This window comes from Dasypus novemcinctus, chromosome 16 (genome assembly GCF_030445035.2).
Source record: "Dasypus novemcinctus isolate mDasNov1 chromosome 16, mDasNov1.1.hap2, whole genome shotgun sequence".
Classification (NCBI taxonomy): Eukaryota; Metazoa; Chordata; class Mammalia; order Cingulata; family Dasypodidae; genus Dasypus; species Dasypus novemcinctus.
Window position 1 is genome coordinate 74,661,289 of NC_080688.1, and position 23,600 is coordinate 74,684,888.

General features: G+C 44.1%; 1 protein-coding gene across 5 annotated transcripts in view; it reads left to right on the forward strand.

Moving 5' to 3' along the window:
• NEDD4L (NEDD4 like E3 ubiquitin protein ligase) overlaps positions 1-23,600 on the forward strand; it is a 334,138-nt gene that overhangs the window by 87,707 nt on the left and 222,831 nt on the right. For all 5 annotated transcript variants that reach the window (XM_004447200.5, XM_004447198.5, XM_058277800.2 and 2 more), the window contains exon 2: positions 23,101-23,174. In XM_004447200.5, coding sequence (XP_004447257.1) covers positions 23,101-23,174 — 74 coding nt within the window. The remainder of the gene's footprint in view (positions 1-23,100; positions 23,175-23,600) is intronic.

Here is a 23,600-nt window from a genome sequence, read left to right on the forward strand (position 1 = left end):
GTTTCGGGGTCTGCCCTGTGTGTTGTAAGACACACATCCCTGGGCTTCTGCCCGCAGGAAACAGTTAGTGTCTCCCCTATTGGTGACAATCAAAAATGTCTCTTGGCTTTGTCAGCTCTTTCTGGGGGGTAAAATGACCCCCCACCGAGAAGCACAGGCAAACCTGACTGTCTTCCAGTGTTGAGAGTTTAGAGAAGCTGGTCGGTCTGTCTGAAGCCTCAGTTGTCCTCTGTAACCCACCACCGTGGTTCCTGGCACACTGCTCTGAATAGCATTTTTAATTTTTGCTAATTCAAGAGGTATTGGGAAACGGACTTTGGCCCAGTGGTTAGGGCGTCCGTCTACCACATGGGAGGTCCGCGGTTCAAACCCCGGGCCTCCTTGACCCGTGTGGAGCTGGCCATGCGCAGTGCTGATGCGCGCAAGGAGTGCCGTGCCACGCAAGGGTGTCCCCCGCGTGGGGGAGCCCCACGCGCAAGGAGTGCGCCCGTGAGGAGAGCCGCCCAGCGTGAAAAAAAAGAGCAGCCTGCCCAGGAATGGCGCCGCCCACACTTCCTGTGCCGCTGACACAACAGAAGCGGACAAAGAAACAAGACACAGCAAATAGACACAGAGAACAGACAACCAGGGGAGGGGGGGGGAATTAAATAAATAAATAAATCTTAAAAAAAAAAAAAGAGGTATTAGTGCATGTGTCTTAATTTGACTGCCGTGATGAGGGACATGGACGAGCTTTTCATGTGTTTGCTAATTGTATATCGCTGCCTTGGTCCCTCTTGCCCTTTGTCCACTTTTTTGTTTTCTTCTCGCGTGGGGTTCTGAGGGGCCTTTTTATGCCCATGGCCTCTCTCTGCTTCCGTTTTCCTTCTGGGCCAAAAAATCCCAGCCTTCCTTCCCGGCCCCTCGCTATCCCTGTGGGGAGCACTCAGTCCAGAGACAGGGCTGCCGTGTTCAAGGTGTGCCCGCTGAAAGGGCCAGGTCAGGGCGATTTGCTGGTCAGGCGGTGTGCCCCCTGGAGGGGACACCCATTTCTGATTCTTGCACAGACCCAGTATGGGCCAGAGACCCTGACACAGGAGATTACCTCCCTCTCTCCCCTCTATCATCCCTCGTAGAGAGACTGTGATTTTGTTATTTTATTTTATTTTTTTACTTTATCCCCTTCCCTCCCCCAGATGGTTCTCTCGTCTGTCTGCTCATTGTTTGCTCGCCTTTTCCAGGAGGCACCGGGAACCAAACCCTAGATTTCCCATGTGGGAGGCGAGTGCCCAACGGTCTGAGCCATATTTGCTCCCCACGGCCTGCGGCATCTGCTGGCTTGTGGCAGTTATGGCATCTAGCTCATGGCAGAGGGTGCAGCGTCTCGCTTGTCTTCTTTAGTAGGAGGCATCGGAACCCAAACCTGGGACCTCCCGTGTGGTAGGCAGGCACCCAACTGCGTGAGCCATAGCCACTTCCTAAGAGACTATGCTTTAACCATGTTTATTTCTTACCTTTTTTCCTTTTTTAATTGGTCACTTAACTCCTATTTTCTCTTTCCAGCTTAATTCAAGCTTTTCATGAGAACAGACCAATGTAGTGGATTATTGGACCTTTCTTGGAAGAAAGGTCAATCCTTATTTTTGGCATTTTGAGAGTTTATTATTTCCTTGCTCTAGGAAGGTGGGGAGAATTTAAATGTCACGCGGCTGAGTTATGCAGTATGAATCAGGGCCTGGTACCTGTGAGGAGCCCGGTAGGCTTGTCTTGATTGAAATAAGGCAGACCCTTTGTTCTGGGAACCCCACTGCAGCTGCATAACTGCACAGAGTGTACACAAGAGGAAGCGTTTGCCCGGGGCAAATGCGAGACCTGAAGAGCGTCGCTTTAAGACGGTTATGCCTCTTAAGGTTTACCGAAGGTGAGGAGTCCTGGACAACTGATGTTACCTGACTTGGAGCTTTCTGTGTCTTAATTCCTTACCTGACCTGAGGAGGTCATACTCCAGGTGGAAAGTTCCATGCATACCTGGGATTTGAAGTGAGTGGGGAGGAGAGAGAGGCCTTTCAGAGAGGAGCAGACCTTGGGTGCCGAGAGGTCGACTTTCCTGGGTGTCCAGGGAAAATCGCTCCCCTTTTGCCTTGTTCCCTGGAGATGGAAACTTTCCACTGGAGGCAGCCGAGACTTCCGCATACCTCCAGAACTGCTTATGCCCTTGAATTTTCCGGCTGCTCACTTAGTTTTTAATGTTTAGTGTATTCTCCTAAATGAGACATCTCATTACGAAACTGTTGCCACGTGGTAAGATTTTTCTTGGTGGGGAGGAGGTCTGAACTCATGCAGCGTTTTAAAGCTCTGCCAGTTCATCCATAGAGTAGTTTTACATTACCACGAGATTCTTGCGATATTAATTCATTTATAACATAGTTGACCTGTTTCACTTCTTTCATGAAGAATTTTGGTCAGCTGTCAGAGTTGTGAAGTTTAGTATTTAGGGCCAAATCTAAATGGATCCAATTGATTTTGTTAAATGGAGATGTTGCTTTGGGGAATATATTATGGAAGTGAATGAATTTAAAATGAACACCATGAAAGTTGTGAATTTTTCTCCCCAGAGGGGAGAAAAGGAGTATCTGTGAATCTTTCTTTTCAATTGTGTAGTGAGAAATTATGCTATGTTGTGTATAGTAATTTATTTCTATGCAGTTTGCTTATCTAAGTGAGGCTTTTTCTAGTATTGAGTATTGAATAGTAGTATTAGATTATCCTTGGAAGAAAGTGGTTTTTCTTTTAACCTTTATAATGTTAAAAGAATTTGAGGGTATGAAACATAATTAGCTTAAAAACAGAGTATTATGCCTTTTGTGATGGGGTGGTGTCTTTTAGTTCTGGAATCACTCCATCAGTTTTCCTGCTAAATATTTATCCTGTTGGTATGTTCCATTGACCTTTCTGTTTTTGATGATTTTTTTTTCTTTTTCTTCCTCTCCCCCTCCCTGCCCTGCTGTTTCTGCTGTCTGTGTCCATTCGCTGTGTGATCTTCAGTATCTATTTCTTTTTGTCTTCTCCTTTCTCCTCTAGGATCCACCGGGATTCGATCTGGGGACCTCTGATGTGGAGAGAGGTTCCCTGTCAGTTGCACCACCTCAGTTCCTGGTCTCTGCTGCGCTTCACCTTGATTCTCCCCTTGTCTGTCTTTTGTTGCGTGGTCATCTTGCTGCACGACTCACTTGTGTGGGCACTGGCTCACTACGTGGGCACTGGCTCACAGCGCCGGCCTTTTTCACCAGGGGACCCCAGGGATGGAACCCGGGTCCTCCCACATATGGTCGGTGGAGGCCCTATCACTGGAGCCACATCTGCTTCCCTGTTTCTGATACATGCATTTAGATCTTAGGTTGCTAGATTTCTAGCGTTGTTCGCTTCTTTAAGAGGAGTAGCGGGGAGAATGCGGATGGCTCTGTTTCTGAGAGGGCCGCCCTGCCTAGCTCCTGGTGGTACCTGCTGGTGCCCCAGGGCCAGGCACTGTTTTCCCTGTGGGGTTTGAGGACCTTGCCTCCCTCCTCAGGCACCTTAGCGTATGTCCCTGACCGCTCAGGCCTGAGGAGGACTCTGACCCTGTAGGAGGTTCAGGCCGCGCCTACTCCGGGCAGATGGGGTCTATTTTTAAAGGCCCTCTGCAGGGCAGGTCAGAACTTGCCTGCATCATTATCTGGTGACTAACAACCCTGACTGGAATCCTTTCTTTTGCCAAATGGGATTTTCTCAGGTGTTCTAAAATGATTCTTAAAAATATACCTATAGGCCCTTCTTCCTGGTGCTGAACCCTGGAATGGGGGTGGAGGGAATGAAGCGGGGTGCTCCGCTGAGGACTGGTAGAAGCGGAGTCCTCACTGCTCCCCATCTTGCCAGTCTGTCTGACCCACCCCCCTTTCCCTCCCTTCTCTCCCAGCCCCCCATTCTCTTCGTTCTTTCTCTCTGGTGTTTCTCCATTCTTCTCTTTCTTCTTTGCCAGGCTCTGTCAGTGATTTTTTTTTTTTCTCTGTACTTAAATTTTATTGTGGTCACATACATATAAAACATAATTTCCCATTTTAACCATTTTTGCTATTTCCTGTGTCATGGTGTGCTTCAGAAAGTCAGGGACAAGCTGTAGCTCTGAGTGTAAATTTCTGGCACACAGGTGCTAATATTACTGCTGAATGGGTGGAGGCCCAGAGCCAACATGAGCATAGGCAAGTTGCCATAGCATGGGGGTTTTTCAGATTGTTGTCAGAGGTGAAGCAGGTGCTAAGTTGAAGGAGGCTGGCCTGTGACTCGCTGGTGTGTGTGTATGGGAGGGGTGGCCCGGAGAAGGCCTGCTGGTAATTCGAATAGTGCTGGACACATAGGGTAAAGTGTTCATAGGAATTTCACTGGATTTTGACCTCGTCTGTGGGATTAGAGTCAGGAGGCGGCGGTAAGGGGGTGGGTGGGGCCAGTGCTCAAGAGAAGGCCCAAGACTGAGGGGGACCAGGAGGACTGGGGGAGAGGCCAGGGGACTTCCTGGATCACGGCAGGAAGGGACACCAGGGCCACAGCAGGCTGAAGCTGCAGAGAAGGGAAGGGGCACAGTATCATTATAACATTCACCTATGTTTGGAAGTAAATATTAAATATGTTACAGGATAAAAGGAGGCGGAACCCATGAGATGGGTGAAAATTAGATTTCATTAAAAGAATCTGTTCTGTTTTAAAGTTCTGCATTGGGCTACCAGGGAGATAGAGCATGATGTGATTCTAACTCCCCTGAAAACTAATTTCTTATTTTAAAAGTACAATTTTGGAAAAAATTTAAAATAGCTCAGACGTTATAGAGAATTATACTAAAAGGGGAAATACCCCCTTATACTCCCTACTTCTACCACCCCCAGGTAATCTCTGTAATGTTTTGGTATAAGGTTGTCCAGAGCAGAATGATTCTTGATAAGAATTATTGAGAAGCAGTGCGACTTTGGAACAGGAGGAATGAGAGGAGTCCAGTTTCAGGCTTCATTTGGTTGTTAGTATACCAGCTGCCCTTCTCAGCAGGACTGCTCAGAGGGAGCAGAATATTCAGGGCTGGGATGATGGGGAGGAAAGGAGTTAGGGCTGGACATACAGACCTGGGAGCCATCTGCATTTAGAAATGCTGATGCTCTTCTCACGTTTCCATTCCAACATTGCCCTGAAAAAGGGAGGGAACAGTGCCCCTGCGGAAGAAGAGCCCAAAGCAGCCCACGTACAAGTGTGCAGCCTTAAAAAGTTGTACAAATTGTGCATTTTGCTCCATTCCTCGTCCTTGCGTTTTAAAATATAACATTGTTTTTCAAGCTTTAGTATATTTTAGAATCACCCGGGGCCTTGTAAACACAGATCCCTGGGCCCCACCCCCAGAGTTTCTGATGTCGCAGGTCTGGGCTGAGGTCTTGGCACTTACACTTCCGCCATGTTCCCAGATGATGCTTGTGCTAGCTTCCTGTCTGCTAAAGCAAATGGCACACAGTGGGTTGGCTTCACACAGGAATTTATTGACTCTCAGATTTTAAGGCTGGAAGTCCAAAATCAGGGCGCTAGCAAGGTGACGCTTCCTGCCCGAAGGCTGTAGCATTCAGGGGCTGGCTGCCGGTGGTCCTTCGTCCTTGGCTTTTCTGTCACACGGCAATGCACATGGAGGGGTCTTCTCCTTTCTCTTTCGGGTTCTGTTGACTTCCAGCTTCTTGCGTCTCCTGTCATTCTTCTTTATGTGTCTACTCTCCTTAGCTTATAGGGAGTTCAGCCATGTTGGATTAAAGTCCTTATTCAGTTGGGCACACCTAACTCATAACATCTTCAAAGGCCCTTTTCGCACCCACAGGTCCAGGGGTTGGGACGTAAACATGCCCTTTGTGGGAAACAACAATGTTGATCCTGCGGTCTGGGGTCTAGTGGTGAAAACCACTGTTGTGCCCCGTCAAGTATCCTAGTAAATCGGGACTCCTAGAAGATGTTCCCTGCGGTCCTGCAGCTTCTTAGCACATCTTCTAGCAGAGACTCTTGCAGGGAACCTGCAGCAGTCCCGTTTGGGAGATGCAGAAATTACAGGACAGCGGTCAGGATGCTGTGGCTGTTAACCCCCACCTTAGGGGTGGCTGACGCGCTTCCTGTATCCTCAGGATTCTGGGAGGAGGGGAGTAGAAACGACCAGGCTCAGGTCCTGGAAGGAGCTGGCTCTAGTGCCCCGACACTTGATCCCATGTCCTGTTCCCTCGACTTTTCTGTGGAATGCTTCCATCATGAGCTTTGTGGTGCTGTAGATGAATCATTGGCTCCTGTCTTTCCACAGCTTCTCATTTGATATTAATAAGTAATTTTAAAAAATCACCTTCAGAGAAGTAACACGCTCTTCGTACATGTACCTGAAGAACAGAAGCAGCTTTGTAAAAGGGACAAAATGTGTCCCAGGGGATGGAGTTGAAGAGATTTAAATTGGAAATGGGAAAGGGTTGACATTTGTGTTCCCAAGCATGCATGTTTGCAGATTAAAAGGAAGGGCAAGTCTATAAACTTTGTTGGACATCGTTTCCTGTCGAAACCAAGTACAAAGGGCTTTGCCTTAAAATTAAACATTAATTGGAAATTATAGAAATAGCTTAGAGTTTCATAAATAAAGGAAACAGAATAAAGTAATTGCAAGAAAAACTTTAAACGTAGAGTAAGAATGTGATGCAGGCCTTCAGAAATGCCAGCAGTCCGGGAAAAGGTCCCTAAAATGAAAACCAGGCATGGATGATCCCACTTGGGTTGGTCCCACGCTGGATCCCTTTTGCTTTTGAATACAATGCTCTCTGGTTCCAAGAAGGATAACTATCTGGGAAGAAATGGGGCCAGAGCCAGGGCCAAGCACATCTGCTGACTCCAAGCACCATCTGGAATCAGGAAGTTGGAGAAAGTTTCCTAGTTGCTCAGACACTTCCAGGACAGGATTAGTCAAGCCCAAATATTACCCGGAATATTCAGTTATTCAGCATGTATTTATGTTTGTCACTGTTCTGATATGGGAAACGGGTGTGTCGGGGGGTGTAAATAGAAACAAAAGAAATTTTGAAGTTATTACTTTTGTCATTTCGGCATCTCCTCCAGCCTGTATTATGTTAAAGCCATACTAGGACAATTAAAAAATAATCAAATTCCATAAAATATTACATATTATCTGTGAAAGGAATAAATATGTTAAAACATATTTTAGGTAGTCTTTTAGAAAAGCAGTCTAACATAATCTAGCATCCTGCAGCTGTCTAAGAAAATACACATTATCATTCTTGTTTTCTTTTTTCTCCCAAAGCATTCTGTTGGAAATAACGCAACATTTGTAATTTTAGTTGTGGTATTACTAAGTTATAGGTCTCCTTTGAGGCAGCACCTACGCACATAGTAATTGAGATTATCTTGTGGTTTGAAAAGACCTAGAAAACCTGATTTGATTTTTTATAGTTTTACATTTTTAAAAACAAAGTTAGGGGAAGTGGATGTGGCTCAACTAGTAGAGCGTCCGCCTACCATATAGGAGGTCCAGGGTTTAGTACCCGGGACCTCCTGGCCTATGTGGTAAGCTGGCCCCCACAATCAAGGAGTGCACCCTGCAAGGAGAGCTGCCCCACACGAAAAAAAGTGCGGCCCGCCCAGGAGTGGCGCCGCACACACAAACAGCTGTCACAGCAAGATGACGTAGCAAAAAGAGGCACAGATTCCCAGTGCCGCCTGACAAGAATGCAAGCGGACACAGAAGAACACAGCAAGTGGACAGAGAGAGCAGACAATGGGGGAGGGGGGGAGGGGAGAGAAATATTAAAAAAAGAAACAAAGTTAGGACTTAGATAAAATCCTTTATCTTATGTATGTCTGTTTATAAGGAAAAAAGAAGAATTTCCAGCTTTTTTTTACAAAGTACATGATTTAAAACACAAAATAAAATTCCAGTAAGCTAGGAGATACAATTTTTGAGTTACTATCTGGTTAACGATTTGTTGATATGAGTTGATTGTCTTCCTAATAAACTAGCTTTGCTGGATAAGGAGGCTCAACTGAAATGTTAAATCTGATAAACATTTGCTCATTTTAAGGAAGTAAAGCTATAAAAGCAGTGATTCTGTTTGACACGAGGTCAGTAGATTTAACAGGGTTGTCTCCTTTTAAATGTGAATCCAGTGAGCATGAGGGTTTGTCTTGGGTTTAGGGATACCTGATAGATAAATTAGATGAAAACCAGTCAGAGATGCTGGAAGGGAAGTGAGGGATAGCGAGGGGGTCAAAGCAGGGACTGCCCTGTGAGTTTCCACCACGAGCTGCTCCACACGTGCCATTTTCCTTGTTTGTCTGCTGCACTGTGGCTGAAATTTCCAGCTCCTCCAGGTTTGTGGCATTGGATCTTGTGGCTTCTTTCTCTAATGAGACAGCCCAATTCTTTTTGCGCCTTTTTTCCTGGATGAGGTTTGTTTTGACTCTCTCTTCCCAGCTGGTGATTTTGCTTTTCTGTTGTTTCCATTTAGCATTTGTGCATCATTCCAGCCACTTCTTGAACAAAGGCTAAATGGTTATTTCATTCTTTATGTTTTGAAACGGCAAGTAAGAAAGCATTCTGATTTACAAACAATCTTTTGTTTCACTGTGGAGTGGATGGGAATTGTAATTTTCATTCCTGTGTTTTGTCTTGAACAAGTTGCCTCTATACAGAGTTACACAACACTTCTTAGATTGACTTTTTTGCTTCCCTTGCACAGGTCTTCTAAAATCACAAAATGTCAGAGCTGAGAAGGGGCTTTGTGGGCCATGTGGTCCCTTCTCCAGTTTCTTGCTTTCACGCCAGTGCTAAGAGCCAGCTCCACCAGGGCTACCGAGCCCTCAAGAGGCAATCCGTCTTCCTGCAGCTTCTGCCCCTTGTTTGAGGTCTGCGCTACGCAGCCTCAGAACACAAAGTGGCTCTGCCTCTCTTTCCACCTCATCCCTCTTCCCACAAGATAGATCCTGGGCTTTTTTTTTTTTTTTCCCACTAAGTTAAACATTCCTAGGTCATTCTTCACGTGACCTTCATTGTTGTTAACTCTTCTGGCTACTTAAAAACTTTTTAAAGTTATTAATACATTTAAGTGGTTTTAAAGTTAAAGAGTGTACATGAAAAAAAATCTCACCTCTGTCCCTAGCCAACCACTTTCTGTCCAGAGGCAGCGCAAGTTGCCAGTTTCTTGTGTCCTTATGCAGTTTACTTTGTGCATTTACAAACAGAGGTGTGTGTGTGTACACTTACATATTCTTCCTTCCCTTGTTTCTTTAATGGCTAACTCTGCCTAAGTTGTTTTCATGTGACAATATAACTTGGAATTTTCAACTCCGTTCCTAAGGGGCACTCATTCTTTTTGATGACTGACATAGTGTTCTCTTGTATGGATTTCATCCTGTTTAAAAAACAAAAGCAAAAAAAAACAAACCCCAAAATAACAATAACAAAAAACAACTTCCCTCCTAAGTCATCTAGTCGGGTTTGAGCATTATGCTGGTGCAGTTAGGATGACAATTTCCCGGTCTGTACTGTTAATGGACATGGTTTACAATGTCACATTATTGAATCAGATTGACTTAAGATAAAATAAAACCCCAGTGAAAACTGTTTTTCCACTTTTGATGCTCTCTGGCTGTGTTTTTTCTATCCTGCACTTCTGCTGTTGATTTGGGCAGCTAAGTGTGTGTACCGCTTTAAAATTCTATCTTACCCACTTTGGCCCATCACCCAGTCTTATGAGATCTTTTTGGATTCTGATCCAGCCATCTGCAATTTTATTCTCTTGTGTATATCTGCTACAAATTGGGTTATCCTGCCATCATTATCCTTGTCTAAATTTTCTTGGCTCAGAATGTGATATGGGACGGAACTAGCAACAGAGCCGTATGACATAATGCCCCTCCCCACAGAACTCCCTGGAATTTCTAATTACTGTGCTTTGGATGGGTAGTTAGCAACTGGGTACCACCTAACCTCCTATCATTTCTCCTTCATGACATCATCTTGTCTAAGGAATATGAGTGTGTTGTTGGTGTTGTCAAATGTCTGCTTAAAGTCTGTATACAGTCTGTATGCAGCAGAGCCTGGAACTATTTCCCTTATCGGGGGAGAAAAAAAAGGAAATGCATTTGCTGGGTATGTCTTATTCTTAGCAAACCTTAGGTATAGATAGTTTTTCTTTTGTAACTGTTCACATACAATTTAATTGTTTGCTCTAAACCTTTCCTTTCGGTTGATTTATTCCTGCAGTCGTTCACTCCCCCTGAAATATTTGGGTGCCTCTTGCGCACCCAGCTGTCAGAGTCTAGGTAAACACTATCAAGCAAGGTGCCTCTAGCCCCTGGCCCTGTGAGAGCTTCATCTTTGGGCATGATAGCTAATGTGAAAAGCAATGAGAATAAAGGGCGAGAGGACCTAACCTAGTCTAGAAACCCTGGAAAGCCTTGTCAGAAATGTGACATTTAAGTTGACACCTAAAGGGCAGTTTGAGACCTGAGCCAAAATAGTGAATTGGTCTTTCTGGCAAAGGAAGGAACTATGGACCCAGTCTATATAATTTAATTATATCAAGTCCTTAATCTTTGAAAATTGGGACATTTAGCCATCGCTGATCTCTGTAATTCCTATGAGATCACTGATGGTTTCTCTCAGTAATTGTTGGATGGGATTTGGTAGAAGCCCATACTTGACTCTTTTGCGAGAGTTCAGGGTTATTACTGCCATGAAAATCTAGAATTTTAGATCCTGAGCTATGATTTTTGGTTTTCAGCAAAATGCCGTTGTTTATTGTGATTGTTTTTAGAACTGTAAACAGAAGCCTGGAGGAATTTAAGTGTTTCCTGTCTTATGATAAGAGCTGGAAAACAAATGAACTATTGATCCTTTGAAGACCTTTTCTGTGGAGTTTTTCCATCTCTTCTGGTAGAGAATTTTTAATTAGTATTTGAGAACAACTGTATGTTTCAAGCTGGAATTCTGGCCGGCTCATTCATTTAATGGGTTCTGCTCAGCGACAACCTCCTCGCCTCTTACCAGAATCACTGGATTACTGTGGATTCTTGGTATTCAAGAATTAATATTTCTCATTGAGAGCACTCTAAAAATCCATCCAACTTGGAAGAATTTTTATTTTTCCAAGTAGTTTTCTACGTGATTGGCCACTCCTATTTCTTTCAGCTGTTAATTTAGTTTCCTCCTACCATCTCGTATGTTCTGGGTAGGTTGGTAGTTTCTTTAAAGGAACTGAGAGCCACTGTTGGAATTTTTCCTCTCTCCTTGGCCCACTGAATACTGTATGAATACTGTGTGGGATTTAGCACAGATGTTATGATATTGGCCTGTGTTTGACTCATCTAAGATTCCAAAATCTTGTTCACATTCTCTGTTGTCACCTTCACTGCCATATCTGTATTTGTACAATGATTTTCAAGAATTTCTAGATACCTCAAGAGTATACTGTATGGTACTGTATTGCTTTATTAGACTTTACATCTATTAATTTATAGACAGTTAATTTGCATGCTAGACCTCTTTAATATTTCAGAGGAAATCTTGCTCTCGGAACATTTGATTATGGTAGAACCTATCTCGTGTCCAAATAATTGCATTCCATAGTTTAACTCTTCTGAAGTGTTAAGTTATAATTGGATTAAGATAGACCCTCCTTCCCTCTCTTCCTTAAGAGGTTATTCAAGTCATGCTGCATTCTTACATTTAGTGCCCTTAGACCAGTGCTGCCCAATAGAACTTTCTGTAATCATGGAAACAGCTGTTGCTACACTCTCCAATAAGGCGGCCACTGGGCACATGTGGCTGAGGAGCACACAAAATGTGGCCAGTGTTACCAAGGGACTGAATTTTTAACTTTGATGGATTTTAATTTACTTTAAATAGCCATATGTGGCTAGTGGCTACCACATTGGACAGTATAGACTTAGAGTCTAATTAAGAAAATAAGACTTACTTAAAAGGAAAAAAAACTGCATTGAGTTAACTAGAATAAATTAGTCAGTCTGAAGGAAGGTCAGGGGAGGAGCCAGGCCTCACCAAACTGGGTGTCCATTTCTGACTTCTGACCTGAGCTCTGGCTTCCGCTTATAACTGCCCCTTGGCTAGCTCTACTTGTAGCTTGGGCAGATAATCTCAATGCAAGAAATTCAAGTTCTTTCATTTCTCTTCGCCTAAGACCCCCTCTTCTTCCTTTCTATCAGCTAATAGCATCATCCCCCGCTAACGCTTAAGCCAGAAACTTGAGTTGCCTTGCAGATCCAGTCTGACACCAAGTCATGCTTTCCTACCCACAAATGGCTTTGGAACCAGCCCCTGTCCTCCTTCCCCAGGGCCACTGCACTTACCTGCCAGGCAATGTGGCAGACCACGTCACTAGGGTCCCTGCCTTCCTGCCCCCAGGCTCACCTCCCTTCAGTCTGACCCCTGCTCTTGCCACCCTGGACAGCAGCTCTGCCTGGTCACTTGCCTGTGGAAGAGCGTTTGCTCTGCTTTGCACAGAGGCTGAAGGCAGGCCTGGCCTGCTATTCAGTCCCCTCAGGTCCCTGCTTCTCCTGCTAGGAGCCCTCATGCTTCTTCCATTGCCCCAAATTCTGTTCCTTCCCCTTTGCCTCGTTCTTTAAGGATTGGCTCTAAAGCCTGCTCCTCTGGGGCTTTCCCGACTTTCCAGCCCATTTCCCCTCCCCATCCTTCGCATGTACATTCACTCCTTCCTCCCCTGGGTTCCCACAGAACATCATCCGTTACTGTTCCTGACCTTACCATATCATATTGTAGTTATTTATGTGTATATGAGAAGCAAATTCCTGCGGTTCTGAGATCTGCCTTATTGATCTATCATTCATTGCACAATCTCCGGCATACAGTAGGCGCTTTTGTTTGAATGACTAGACGGACCCGAGCAGACCATTGGGGATGGACAGGGACAGGGAGGAAGGGAAATGGGTCCTGGGTAAAAACTTAGGTAATTCTTACCAGAAGAATAAAGCTGGCTGTGGTGATCCCTCAGCTCCAGGCTGAGGAGTTTTAATTTGCTCCATTTGTCCACAGAGAGGCTCCCCAGGGGAGTTTTAGAAGATTTGACTAAGGAGGTGGCAGGTGAATTAGGATGAAGAGAAGCTAATGTGCTTCTCCTCAACAGTAGCGACTCGGCCTGGCACCTCGTGCCCAGTGGCTTTTTCTTTTTTTTAAAATTTTTTTATCCCCACCCCCTGTGGCGCTTTGCGTGCTGTCTGCTCTCTGTGTCCATTCGCTGTGCATTCTTCTGTGTCTGTATTTATTATTATTATTTTTAACAATTTATTTCCCCTCCCCACCTTGTGGCTTGCTTGCTGTCTGCTCTTTGTGTCCGTTCACTGCTCGCTCTTTTGCGTTTTTTTGCTTGTCTCCCTTTTTTTTGTTGTGTCACCTTGCTGAGTTGGCTCTCTGTGACGCTGGCGGGCTGGCGGCACTCCGCGGAGCTGGTGGGCCGGGCGGCACTCCACAGCTGCTTCCCCCCAGTAGCTTTTGAAAGAACAGATGAATGGAGCTGTACTAGTGGGTGCTGGGCTGTCCAGCTGTGAGTGATGCCTCAAGTTGAGGCTTTGGAATGGACAAGGGGTGCAGTTAAGAGGAGTTTAAATGGTAAATGTAAACTTCTCAGCTACTGCTCTCTAGTGTTATTCTTACTGGGATTTTTTTTTTTAAAATTTCATCCCTATGAGTGATCTGATTCAAATATTGCATGTGCTAATATGGCATCAGATCCCATACTTCTTTAAAAAAAAATACAGCCACTGTACTTACATAAGCAAGCCGCCAAGTTCTGTTAATTCTTCCTTAAAATTACCACTGTGTGAAGATGTTGGAAGACACAGGCTATAGTTTCTATTTTCCCTGGTGTCTTCTAGTAAGCAACTTTTTTTTTTTTAAAGGACTGCTGTCCCTTTAAAAAAAGATTTATTTATTTATTTATTTGCTGCTTGCTTGCTGTCTGCTCTGTGTCCATTTGCTGCGTGTTCTTCTGTGTCTGCTTGTCTCCCTTTGTTGCATCATCTTGTTGCGCCAGCTCTTGATGGGCGCAGGCCAGCTTGCCTTCTCAAGGAGGCCCTGGAAAGTGAACCCGGGGCCTCCCATATGGTAGATGGGAGCCCAATCAATTGAGCCACATCTGCTTCCCAGCAACTTCTTAACATATAGAAAAATGTGGACTTGGCAAAGAGATAAATTCGACTCTTTTGCCTGGAATTCTCCAGATGTGTCACTTTATGCGTTGCTGTATAACAAATTATCCCAAAACCCAGCATCTTGATGCAACAAATATATATTATCTCACAGTTTCTGTAGGTGAGGAATTTGAAAGTGGCTTAGCTGGGTGGTTCTGGCACTTGCCTTGTGTAATTCCTAACATATAGGAGGCAAGGGTCTCTCACAAGCTTGCACTCAAGAAGTTAGCCGGGCTGCTGGGTTCTTCAGGCGTTACGAGAGGTGGGAGATCCCCTTCCAAGATGGCTTGCTCACTTGGCTGTTGGCAGGAGGCCTCAGTTCCACACCACATGAACCTATCTGTAGGGTTCCCTGAGTGTTGAGAGAGGGGGAGAGAGAGATTGGGGTGGGGAGAAAACCACAATGCCTTTTATGATCTAATCATGCTGTCACTCTTCCCTATTCTGTTTATTAGAAAGGAGTCACTAAGTCTAGGCCACACTAAAGGGGAGGGAAATTAAGCTCCTCCTCTTGAAGAGAGGAGTATCAAGACCTTGTGGGCATATTTTAAAATCATACACACAGGTTCCTGAAGCTGGTCATCAGAGCATATTAAACTATGATTCTGCCCTAGAAAGCTCTTAGTTTCCTAGAACTGCTGTAAGAAAGTACTGCAAACTGGGGTACTTAACGCAACAGGATTTATTATTCCTCATTTCTGTAGGCTGTAAGTCTGAAATCTAATGGACCATGCTCCTTCTGAAGGTTCTAATGAGGAAGACTTCCTTGCCTTTTTCAGTGTCTGGTGGCTCCAGTCCCTCGTTGATTCGCAGCTGCATTGCTCTGGTCTCTGTGGACATCCATCACACAGCTGTCCTGTGTGTCTGTTTCTTCTCTTCTCATAAGGGCACCATTGATTGGACTAGGGCCCACTGTAACCCAGGCTGGCCTCATCTTAATTAATACCATCTTTAAAACCCTGTTTCTAAGTAAGGACAAAAGTCACAGGATTGGGGATTAGGATTTGAACACGTCTTTTTTGGGGGGGACACAAATCCATCTCTTTGCTTCTTCTCATTTGTTAATGTTTTTCCACTTGGCATCTTGGTGCCCTTAATCCAATAAAACCCAAGAAATTTTGGGTTGCTCAGCATCTCATGTTCTATTTTTTTCCCTTAGGACTAATACCCTTGGAACTTCCACTTTTCTGGACTGTAGTGTGATTGACATCTTGCCATGCTTTTCGTGCTGGGCTGACCGTGGTAACCAGGTAGCCACAGTGGAAACCCCATGGGTTGGGGCTGCTGGCCGTCAGCAGTTACCCGAGCTGGAGCTGGGCACATGGTCCTGGTGTTGGGCCACTCCCATTTTCCATCTTGTGTCTTTATTCTCTCCACATACACCTTGCACTGCTCTTCCACCCCAGTATTACAGGGAACTGTGTGTATGTCTCACTCCCATGGTTGATTGTAAACTCGTGGAAGACAGAGAAAACTGTCGTGATCAGCTTTGTGTTCCTCTTTTCCTTTAGCACAGTGCCTTGAACATGGTTATCACTTAACACGTTTTTGTTAAATGATTGATTGGGAGGTAAAAGTAGAGAACAGAGAGGGACGGGTTAAGGAGAGAGAGGTTAGCAGATGTGGCAGCAGCGTAAGGTTGGGAAACCCACTAGGAGAGCGAAGAGGGGACAGGGATTGGTGGGGGACAAGGGGACAGGATTGCATAGGAGATTAAAAAAATATATATGAAACAGGGTCCTATCTCAGGGTTAGGGTGAGAGCAGGTAGTAGTAAAAGTGCCTACTGGGAAGTGGATGTGGCTCAAGCAATTGGGCTCCCATCTACCATATAGGAGGTCCAGGGTTTGATGCCCAGGGCTTCCTGGTGAAGGCAAGCTGGCCTGTGCAGGAGTGCTGGCCCAGGTGGAGAGCTGGCACAGCAAGGTGACGCAACAAAAAGAAACACAGAGGAGAGACAATAAGAAACCAGCAGATCAGGGAGCTGAGGTGTTGCGAGAGAATGATTGCCTCTCTCCCACTCCAGAAGGTCCCAGGATCGGTTCCTGGAATCACCTAATGAGAATACAAGGAGACATAGAAGAATACACAGTGAGTGGGCACAGAGAGCAGATGTGGGGGGTGGGGAGAAAGAAATAAATCTTAAAAAAAAAAAAGTACCTACTGTGTAGCAGGCACAGTGGGGTTGCTTTTCCTATGTTAGTTTATTTTTTAAAGTTTCTCAAGTTACATGACATATATATAACTTAGATACTTCAGTGATAAAAAAAAATCTCTTTTTCAGTCTAGGGAGTGTTTACTTAGATCCTGTAAGCATTACAGGTAGTAGATAGAACTATAAAAATATAGTTTAGAATGTGGAAGGTAAATCCATAAATTAATTCAGGGGAAAACGAACAGGATACGGGTACTCCTTGACTTAGGACTTCCTTGTCCACATGAACAGCTTGTGTTTGTGATCCTGGGGTCACAGTGGCTCTCTGTGGAGAATGAACATTTTCCTAACCCAGAGCTCACCTTCTTTGAGGAAGGTCTACTACCATTGTGGAGAATAAAGAAAAAAGGATTAAACTTCACCTTCTTAAAACAGAGTCATAGGAGAAAAGGTAAATTCTAGTATCTCAAGTTTTGAGTTGAAATTTGAAACTTATTTTACTTTATGGAACAATGTTTGAAAAACTAAGCACTTTATAGGCCTTGTGGATGGGCATGGGAATCTAATAATCACTTTCACATAATTTGTCTTCAGAGCTGCTGAATTACAAACAACAGTTGTGCAAATGAGCCTTCAGAATATATCTGCTTATAAGTTGAGATTTCTTGTATGCCTCTGTCGTTTGTGATTTGGACACTTTGCCTTGTTTTGTATCTTGACAAAGAATTAGAAAATTGAGCAGAGAAGAAAAGTACACGTAAAGTGCATGGCGTCCTCCCTGTCATACAATAAGAATCCAAAACAGAAGATACTCCAAGTCGTGAGAATACCTGAGGTTAGGCCTAGACTTTCTCTGACTTTGTCTTTTCCACACTGTACAGTCAATGCCTGAATAATAATTTCATTGCCTAGGCCACCTTGGTTAAATATTTAATTCTACCGGAGTCATAGCCAGAGATCAAAATGTCATGCATAGATTTTATGAAAGTAATAAAATGCTTCAGAAAGTACAGTTGGCCAGCTTGGGGCCCATTGCATCTGATAAATTAGTCACACCCCTTGTCATGTGTTTCCTGACGGAATGATGGTGGCTGCTTATCTTTATTTAAACTTGTTATTTTGAGGAAACGAAGATAAGAAATTTTTGTTGTGTGTCTAAACCCATGTGTAGGAATTATTTTTATGAAGTGTCACTCTCCTCCTTGCTTCTCTGCCCCTTGAACCTCAGAGATGTGAAATTTCCTGTAATACCTGCTCATAAATAGTAAGGGCTCAATAAATGTTCTCTCCTCTCTATACCTTCCAGCTGTCACCTACATATCATATAAGAGAACCCGTTTCACACCTTCCAGCATTATACTGTTGTGAATTACCAAAAGAAAAAAACCTATAGGTTTTTAACTTTTTTGTGACAAAAAAGCCTTGCTCATTTTAGGAATAGAGCAAGCCTGGGTGGAGTGCTTACTGGTGATTGTAAATTTTTATTTAGTTTTTTCCCTTATGTGTATTTTCTGAAGTTTCTACAAAAATTATTTTTAAGGAAAAATTTAATATTTCAGAAGGCACAAAATACAGATCATCAAAAAGAGGAAAACAAAAAATCACCCATAACTCCATTATTCAGAGATAATCTCTGTTAACATCCTCCTTTCTAGGTCTTTTCCTGTGCATATATGTACTTCTCATTTTAAAACATGAGTTTATGTTGTGTATAAGACTCGGCTAACTGCTATAACAGCCTTGAGTTTTCACTGGGAATAAACAGGACAAGTTATTTCCAGCTCATAACCTAGAGAGGGTTAGTTGGGGGTCTGGTGATCTGCTCTACTCAGTGCATGTGGTCTTGTCCTCTTCACCCCTCAGACTCTTCTCCATTTAGCAGGCGGGTGGGAATGACGGTGGAGGATGGCGAGTTCAGAAGGTTTTAGGGGCCAGGACCGGAAGAGGTGTAAGTTCCTGTGGACGTTCCGTTGGCTGGAACATGGTCACGTGACTGCATCTGACAAAAAGGAAGGCTGGGAAATGTAGTTGAGCTGCATGTCCAGGAGGAAAAGGGAACCAGCTTGTTGAACTTATTCGTTTCTAATTCATTTGTCCAAACTGCTCTGAAAAATGCTTTAGCCAATTTAGTGCAAACAATAAGCGCCCAGTCTGGTCACCCCTCTGCCGGCTGCTTGTTTAAAGCCCTGCTCTCTCTTGCCAGCAGCTGCAGTGGCTGCCTGCTTGGTCCTGTCTCTGCTTTTGTGCCCCTCTAGTCCTTTCCCCACACAGCACCCAAAGCTGTCCTTTAGAAAAGTAGGCTAGACTGCCATACCGTGCTGAATACCACCAGTGCTTCCCCTAAACGGTTGGAGTCGCGTCTAGCTAACCGTGGCTCAGCTCCCTGGCCCTGAGCCCACTGCGCCATGCCGCCCGTCACTCACCCTGCCCGTGCCTCGCTAGCTTCTCCCTGTAACACCACACTTGTTCCCCCCCCCACTCGCCCTCGGGGCTCCCCACCCTGTCATCATCCCCTGCCTCCTTCCATGCCATTCAAGTTTCAGCTCAAATGTCGGGCCATTCTGAACAACCAAGTCATAAATATCCAACCCCCTCTCCCTCTACTCAGTTGCTTTTATTTAATTGTCCTCCATGTCTTCACAGCACTTCCCACGAAATGGAATGATCTTGCTTATTTACATGCACATTTTTTTCCTTCCCTTTTTTTTTTAAATGTTACATTCAAAAAATATAAGAGGTCCCCATACACCCCCACACCCCTTACCCCACTCCTCCCACATCAACAACCTTTTTCATCATTGTGGGACATTCATTGCATTTGGTGAATACATTTTGGAGCACTGCTGCACCACATGGATAATGGTTTACATTATAGTTTACACTCTCCCCCAGTCGACCCAGTGGGCCATGGCAGGACATACACTGTCCAGCATCTGTCCCTGCAGTACCACCCAGGACAACTCCAAGTCCTGAAAATGTCCCCACTTCATATCTCTTCTTCCCTCTCCCTACCATCAGCAGTTACCGTGGTGGCCACTTTCTCCACATCAATGCTACAATTTCTTCCATTACCAATCACAATAGTTCCATAGTAGAATATCAGTAAGTCCATTCTAGTCCATATTTTATTCCTCCATTTGTGGACCCTGGGATGGTTATGTCCACTCCACCGCTATATCGAGAGGGGGCTTAGATTCCACATGGATGATGGATGCAATTCTCCTGCTTGCAGTTGTAGACACTCTTGGCTCCCTGGTGTGGTGGTTGACCTTCTTCACCTCTCTGTTCTCTGGCGGTGGTAAGTCCAATAAACCAGAGGGTGGGAGTTGCAAGTCTGCTGAGACTCAGGGCTTGGCTGTCAAATGGACAGTCCAGAGATACAGGTCTCCTGAGTATACACCAACCCCAGCGCCAGCCTCAGGTCCAGTAGAAGTGACAGAAGAGGCATGTGTAGAAAGTCACATCTGAGTCCAACTCCATCACACTCAGGAACACAAACTCCAAAGTAGGGCACACTACTGACAGGCACATACACATTTATATACTACCTTCTGCCTACTCCATTGTGTGTTCCTTGAGGCAGAAGCTGTGTTTTGTTGACACCTGTATGCCAGTGTCTGTGACTCAGTAAACGCTCACAGAATGAATGTCATTATGTAGTCTCAAATCTTTTTAATGAGAGTATTGCAGTCCATTGTGTGAAATTGTCATAAATATTTAGCTCCCTATTTTTGAGGGATTTTCAGATTCTTCCGTTAAAAAAAATACCTTGGTGAATATCCTTCTAGCTGGTTTCTTGGTTGTTTTTTATACCTGTCTGTGCTTATTTTCTTAGGATTGTTTCCTAAATGGGAATTTGCTTAGAAAAAGGGTGACTGTACAAAATCCCAAAGGGTTTCATATATGTTGCCGTTTGCCCGCCAGAAATTCTCTACATGTACCTTTCCCCTTGTAGTTGAGAGCCTTGGATAGTGGGTTCTCACCCACACTAGAAGGTAGGCTGGGTGGATGATGGTGATTTTTTTCTTATTATTGCTGTATCCCTAGATCCTAAAACAGGTTCTCCTGTGTACTGAATAACCACATCAATTTCCATAAATCCTAGTTATCCCTTCATTTAAATTTATTTTATTCATTCATATGAAGGTTGCCCGATATTTAGAATGTAGATCTGCCCAGTGTAAGACCATTCACCCAACAAGAATGTAAAATTCAGCAAACCCAAGTATTAGCGGAGCCCCCCCTATTCCTTGGAACTCGTAGGAGATTGGATTGAGTCTCCTTTTGAGTTTATGGAAAGGCCAGGACCTCCTGATTTCTGAAGATTCCTAGGGCTATGATTATGTGAGCAAAGAGATGGATTTCTTAACAGAGTTTGTGTTTGCTTGTGCTCTTGTGACTGTGATTTCCCGCCTCGACACAGTCCCTTCTTTGTCTCCTCTATGTCAGTCACCAGTGGAAGGCTGTGGTGTGTAAGCACAACTGCTGCTGAATCTGAGTTGGTCATAGAAAGGAGGTCCCATTTAGCAGATAGTCAAATCCTCTTTCTTTAAAGTCCTTTCACCCTTCCTGCTGCCAGATCAAAAATTCTCAACCCTGTTAGCTAGCACCGAGATTGGCCTGGCAATTGATCACTTGCCTTTGATGGTCTCTACCTTGGTAGATTCCAGTTGCCTACGCCACTCTGCATAATTGTGTTTGGGAGAATTGCTGGCTTGAAGCATCTTTGATGGGCGTGAAAGGGAAGCAGAGAGTTGAGATGGGCAAGGGTTGAGAGAGAGAATCCTGAGCCTGGCACAGGGGTTTCTTTTTATCTAACAGTTCTTGATTTGTAACCTATGGCCACTACTGGTCCATAAACACTTCCCAGGTGTGCCGTGAACTCTTCCCTATGGGTGGCCACGTTTTGATCAACAGGTAAAAAGTACTTTGTGACATCTGTCAGAGGGCCCTTGAGCTGAGGAGACTGTGGAAGGCTTCAAATGACTGGCAGCAGGGTAAAACTTACTGTAAGAAACAGAAAAAGACCTTAGCCTCCATAACTTGCAGTGCTAAAGAAGAAATCCATGACAACCTGCCAGTGACTATGGGAAGTATGAAGTCAGGGCAGTAAGTGCAGGCCTAAAAGGAGCCCGCGAAGGGCACTTTAACCCTGGTGCTTTTGTAAGCTCTCCAAGACAGTTATGCTATAATAGAAATTCATTTTAGTTATCTGACTTGCCTGGTATAGCCTGGAGTCTCTTAATCCTTTTACAAAGGCTGCCAAACCCATTACATTTAGCCAAACTTGACAGCATACCATGTTTAAAGGGGACCACAGACACAAGCAGATGGAAAACCCCTTCTTGAGCACATTGGAGTCACAGTGTTTGCGCCGTGGTAGCCTTGGTTCCGGGATAGATGGTTGGATGGGTGGTTGAATCTTGGATGTAAGTTATTTCAAGCGTATGTTTCAGTTGTATATGTGCACATTCAATTATGTGGCTGATTAACAGAGGACCAGCATCCTGTGCTCTTTGTGCTTTATTTTGTCCTTTATCTCCTTTGACATTACATACTCATTTAGGTTTTCCTTTCCTCAGCCAGGTCTTGATTTAACACACAGGGTAGATGAATTTGTGTTCCCAAGGGCTCTATTTCTAGCCAATTTTACTCTTCTTGGGTAACTTTCCCCAGACCTTTGAAAGCTATAACTGCCAACGACCACCACTACACTGATAATTCGAAGGTCACTAAGCCCAGACCAGATGTCTCTCCCCTTTATTTAGCCATCTGTTCCCCACCCCTACCCCCATTGTTTCATAGGTACCTTGACCTCAACTTGAGTCTGTATTTCAATTTATGTTATCAATTAGTGACCCTAACTGGTAATCTGAGCCTTATCCTGGATTCTCTCCTGCCTCCCTTTAGGCCATCTCTTCTGTCTTGAGGTCCTGTTGGTATGTCTTAGGGCTTAAATACTTCTCCAACCCATGCCCTTTGGCATGATGCCATACCAGGGAGGTGCGCTGATGGTCTGCTTGTCACTTTCAGTAGACCGTGAGCATGTTCTCATGTCTGTATTTCAAAGTGTAGTTCAATGTCCGTTGCATGGGAGCTACTTAGAAAATATTGGAATGAATGAATAAACAGATCGATGAATGAATGATTGATTTCCGAGACGTTTGGGATAATTTCTATTTAGCATGATGCTTTTTATTTCTCTTTACTGAAACTGAGGAATTACTTTTGCTTGCTGGCACCAACATCTTGAAAAGCACTGTAATTTTGAGGAAGTATTTCCCACATTAAATTCCCTTTACTCTCAAGCTGTGTGCACAAATAGATTTCAAAGGAGGAATTATTTATTAAATATATGGGTACCTTGTTGCACTTAAGCAATTGTCTCGGTGTTTTCAGAGGTATGTCTTTGTTCTTAGTAGACCTAGGAAATAATTCCTTTCAACAGTAAAAATAATAATTTGATTTAAACTTGTGCTGAATTGATCTAGCTCCTGTAAGTTTCTAGAGCCATGGAATATTAGAGCTGGAATGTTGTTTTTTGAACTTACAGTGTAAGAAAGACATGCCTATGTTTGAATTTTTGTTCTGTGTCTTATTACTGGACTGAGTAGAAATGACTGACTTTTTATATTGGATGGGAGAGAGAGTGATCTATTGAAGATTGGTTTTTTGAACTTTTTCTCTTTTTCCATCCAACAGGGAGAGTCACGTATTCTCAGAGTAAAAGTTGTTTCTGGAATTGATCTCGCCAAAAAGGATATCTTTGGAGCCAGGTATGTTTGCTTGTTTTTTTTTTTTTGGTGGCTTCTGAAGAGCTTGGCAAGCACTTTTCAGATTTAGACAAGCATCGGAATCACCTGGTGGAACACTTCTTCGAGAAAAGACGGCTGGCCCCTACCTCCAGAGTTTCTGGTTTAGGAGGTGAGGATGCTGTGCAGATGGTCCAGGACTGCATTTTGAGCCGGGGTCTGGACATTGTATCACCACAGTAGCTGCAGCCATGTCCTTCATATGGGCTGCTTTCATGAGGAAATTGAATTCTGATGTTTTTATTTTTGTCAGTAGTAAAGTTCCATTGTTTCATTTTTGTTGTTTCTTTTGTTTGGTTGGTTTTTAACTCCAATTTAGGGAAACTTGGAAGTACCATTTTGCTTCTAGGAGAACTGCATGTTCTTTGGCATGTATAATCTGCATTAGGG